This window comes from Mangifera indica, chromosome 4 (genome assembly GCF_011075055.1).
Source record: "Mangifera indica cultivar Alphonso chromosome 4, CATAS_Mindica_2.1, whole genome shotgun sequence".
Lineage (NCBI taxonomy): Eukaryota > Viridiplantae > Streptophyta > Magnoliopsida > Sapindales > Anacardiaceae > Mangifera > Mangifera indica.
The window spans coordinates 1,311,308-1,315,444 of NC_058140.1; the positions used below are offsets into that span (position 1 = coordinate 1,311,308).

The 4,137-nt window shown below is 36.0% G+C and overlaps 1 protein-coding gene across 1 annotated transcript; it reads left to right on the top strand.

Moving 5' to 3' along the window:
* The first annotated feature begins 421 nt into the window (after positions 1-421).
* LOC123215124 (ELL-associated factor 2-like) lies at positions 422-3,749 on the top strand. The gene is made up of 4 exons (XM_044635195.1): positions 422-732; positions 1,451-1,797; positions 2,418-2,460; positions 2,947-3,749. Exons 1-4 carry the CDS (start codon positions 615-617, stop codon positions 3,405-3,407), a joined length of 969 nt encoding a protein of 322 aa, XP_044491130.1. The 5' UTR covers positions 422-614; the 3' UTR covers positions 3,408-3,749.
* Positions 3,750-4,137: the final 388 nt, after the last annotated feature.

Consider the following 4,137-nt stretch of genomic DNA (forward strand, 5'->3'; position numbering starts at 1 on the left):
TATGAAAATAGGTCCAATCCTTAAACTTGAACTCAATTTGATCAATATGAACTCGAATTCAACCATACTATTTATGTAGGTTATTACGAAGTAATGTAATATTGACCGGGGTGCTATCCTATTCTTTCCAAGAATAGCATAAACACTGAAAACAAACATAGCCGAATCTCGAGACGAGAGAGAGTAAAAGCGCACGTGCCCATTAAACCAGCAGCAGTTCAGTTATTCAGGTGCGGCAATGCAAAAAGTACTCCACGCAACGTTTCCATTTCCGCCAAATCAATCACCCAATAATATCTCTCCACGTCACATAGATAACCCACCACCCTACCCACAACACGTGTCAAAAATATAAAAGTAGATCATATTAACTATCCTACACCATCCCATATTAAATAAAAATTCCATATCCATCTTCATCCAAACAAAACCCTACACTCCAGACTTGCACTTCTCTTCTCTCTGATCTCTCCCAGCACTGTGCCTGCAATGCGTACCTCTGCCTCACCACTTGCCAATAGGATCCTGCCATGTCAGCACATCAAGGTGGGACCCTTCTGATGACGAGCTGTAGTACATCCGCTTTTCCTCCATTCTCCTGATCTTTAAAGATAATGGCGAACAACTCCAAAGAGGAGCCGAAGACGGCGCCGCAACCCGATCGCTGGTACAATCTCAGGCTCGGCTCTTCCTTCAAAGACGATTCGTCTAACAAGTACCGCACGCTGCGATGTAGGTCGAATCACTTTTGCCCAGAAAATGCTTTTTTTTTTTCTCTGACCGCCAAACGGAGCTTAATTGCTTGAACTTTAATTTTTCTCATTGATATGATTGATTTGGTTGCATGGTTATTGATGGATTAAGTGTTAAAGAGTTTTTTTGTTACAACCACAAATTTGAGGTATCATATTTGGTTCACACATAGGGAAGTATAAGTTTTTGGTGTGGGGTTTGCATGGTTTGGGCTCTTGAATCTCAAATGCAAGCTTTTGGGATGTGTTTTTCTCAAGGTTCATAAAATTTAGTCTCAAAGCCACCATCATGACTGTCAATTGTAATCGTGTGGGGCAGGTGGTAACATTAGCATTGCATTGTTCGCCCAAGGGCTAGTAGAGAGCTAGCGCGCTAGGAACTGCAGAGCATAATGTGGTATGTTCTTTTGGTGGGGGAGATTCATATCATTTGTTTGTTTCATTAATTAGTTTGCACTGCAAGTAATTAGGTTCATTATTATCATTTTATTGTTATTTATTGAGGTTTATTTTTATTTTTATTTTTTTAAGTTTATGTTGAATGTAGATGAGTTGATTCGTTGAGAAATCATTGGCTAAATGTTTTCTGGAAATATTTCTGGCCGCAATTTGAATCCCAGTTTAAAATTAAAAATTGAAAAAAGATGTTTTCTAATGTTGAAAATATTGAAAATGTTTTGAATTTGGTATTGTTGTAGATGAATTTAAGCCTGCCTCAATTGATAAGACAAAGCGGGGAAGCTTGCACAAGAATAAGGACAACAGGGTTTCTGTGGAATTTCAAAACAATCAGTTAGGGAAACCTAAAGTGACATTTGAGGGAAGTAGTGAAGATTACAAAGAAAATGATGCTGTTTTGCTTTTTGATGGTCAAACATTGCGGTTAGAGCGGCTTCACCGGGCGGTCAAGCAGCTGAGGCACCTTCGAATGCCTGGTGAATCTGTGTCGGCAGTTGCTGCTGCTGCCATTGAGGCAAGGTTATCTCCGGTTAGGAAGGGTTCTAAACCTGTGCATCCAAGTAGAAACACATTTCCTGCTGTGCCAGTGAGTTTTGTTTAATAGTTGATTGATTTTCTGATAATTGTTTTTCTTCTTTGTTGAGGTAGAAGGGATGTACAATTGTACATTTTACATTGTTGTTTGATATTTCAATCGTTGGGAAGCTTCAAGATGATAATAGTATAAATTTTCTTGAAGAGGATCTAAAAGTGGGCTCTTTTCCTGTGATGCTTGATGACTGAAGAACTCAATGCATGTTTGACCTTGTTATAATGGGGATGAATCCCCAGACCTCATATATTAGACTGAATTATTGTTAAGAGAAAACCATCTATAGTATTATTTGAGGATGTAAAACCATTTAGAACAAAAACAGAAATGTATAACTACTTTGAAGAAATATCAATTGTTGATAAATTCAAAATCTACTTGGTCATGGCATTGGTTCTGATTATAAGACGTGCGGTCATTATTTCTAGTGGATCATCCAGATTCATTTTTTTATCTTCCTCTTCTTATTCTTCCTTTTGTGAATGCCTGTCATAATCAAGGCTTAAATATTTTTTTCTCCAGTTTTTTTGCCCCAGTTCTATGAAGAAGTTTAAAAATATTGTTATGATATCTTCTTTTTTGTTTACTGCTTTCCTTTTTTCTGTGTTGAACAGTTTGAAGTGGAAAAAATTGATATTGGCCAGCCAGAGAATTCAGGTTTGTGTAATTTGCTTCTGTGGTTCCACTATTTGCCTTCTCAATAGTGGCAACGATTCTCAGTAAGGCAATATAAAAATGATTTGCAAGTTGAGGTACTACTTTAGATTTCTTGATACATAAGATTGGGCAAAGTATAATTAAAGGATTACGAAAAATATAATTAGTTTGTCTCTTTTGCCATCCTATATGACTTGTTTAAATCAAATCAAGTTCTGAACCATCTTTAATGATTTTTTTGTTTTTAATCTATTTTCCCCTGTTTTTGTTTTTGTAAGCCACATTGACAAACTTTGGCTTGAATAAAAAATTTCTTCTTCTTCTGAAGTGGAGAGTTACATGTTTGCATATGTTGAGATAGCAAAACTATGTTTTGCGAGGACACCCAAATTGGCTTTGATATGGGACAACTACATAACCCATTAGTGGGTCTTGATTTTGTTGTGATATATTGGAGATAATATTGAAACAATAATCTTATGACAGCTGCGAAACCTGCTGGTAAAGGGATTGCTGCTCCATTTGATCAAGCAAATGTGTCTGCCACCTCACCAAGGTCTAAAAATGACGATGGTGAGGAACATCAAGATATAGATTTGGTTGACATATTTGGTGATGGCAGCCCAGATGATGGAAATACCACTGAACCAAAAATAGATGCTGGATATGATGTTAAGGTGCCCCGACACCATGACACTGATGATGAGATCGCTGATGTAGATGATAGTGGCGATGAAGCAGTCAAGGGTCCCAACGCTGCAGAAGCTTTAAGAGCCCAGGTGAAGGGGCCAAACGCTGCTGATGCCCTTAGAGCCCAGGTGAATGCAGCAGAGAGGGGTGAGCAGTCCTCAAGTTCTAGCAGTGGGAGTGGAAGTGGAAGTGGTAGCGGAAGTAGTAGCAGCAGCGACAGCGATGGCAGCGATGAAGACTCAGTTAACTCCATCTGAGGACTCGAGCGAACCATCGAAAACTTACAAGTAAACAACATTCCAAGAGAACCAAAGACACAAGTAAGGGATCAATAGTTATACATTTTTCCTGCCATATAAAATGTAATAAGCCATCCCATTTTTTTGGTACAATGTTTTGTTTAATTTCTTTGAGATTGGTGAACAAAAAACCTAAAGATGTTATGGTGGTGCCCTATAAAAAAAGGGAGCCAAAATAATTATGTTTTATTTATATTTGGCAGCAAAGCCCAAATCTGAGGTGAGTGATTGCAAATTTTGCCTGAAATCAATCTGGTTATTTTCTGATAAATGAAAGAAGGGACTTGAATCCTTTGTTCAGCTTTATTGTTGTTTTAGATTGGGTAGTTTTTTATTTTCACAATATTAAAGAAAAAAAGGTATATTTTAAAGTAATTTTCAATTAATAATCTGATTCCCTAAATGTATTCTTTTATTTATTTACATAATATCGATACATTGCTTTCTATTAAACATTATTTAAAAAATAAATATATATTTGTTATTGAAAAAATAAAATTGTAACAAAATTATAATTAAACCCAAGAAGTGTGAGCATTTCATGAAAAACTAAGAGTGCATTTGGTTTGGATAATATTTTATTATCAAAAAGAAAATATTGTAACAAAAATTAATTAGTATAAATTATTATTATATTTGAAAAAAATTAAGAGATATAAATAATTGTTGTGTTTGATTAAAAGTAATT

Coding starts and splice junctions, on each gene's coding strand:
- LOC123215124 (XM_044635195.1), top strand. CDS start 615: ATGGCGAACAACTCCAAAGAGGAGCCGAAGACGGCGCCGCAACCCGAT. Junction 1,798..2,417: donor ACACATTTCCTGCTGTGCCA/GTGAGTTTTGTT, acceptor TGTGTTGAACAG/TTTGAAGTGGAAAAAATTGA. Junction 2,461..2,946: donor TGGCCAGCCAGAGAATTCAG/GTTTGTGTAATT, acceptor ATCTTATGACAG/CTGCGAAACCTGCTGGTAAA.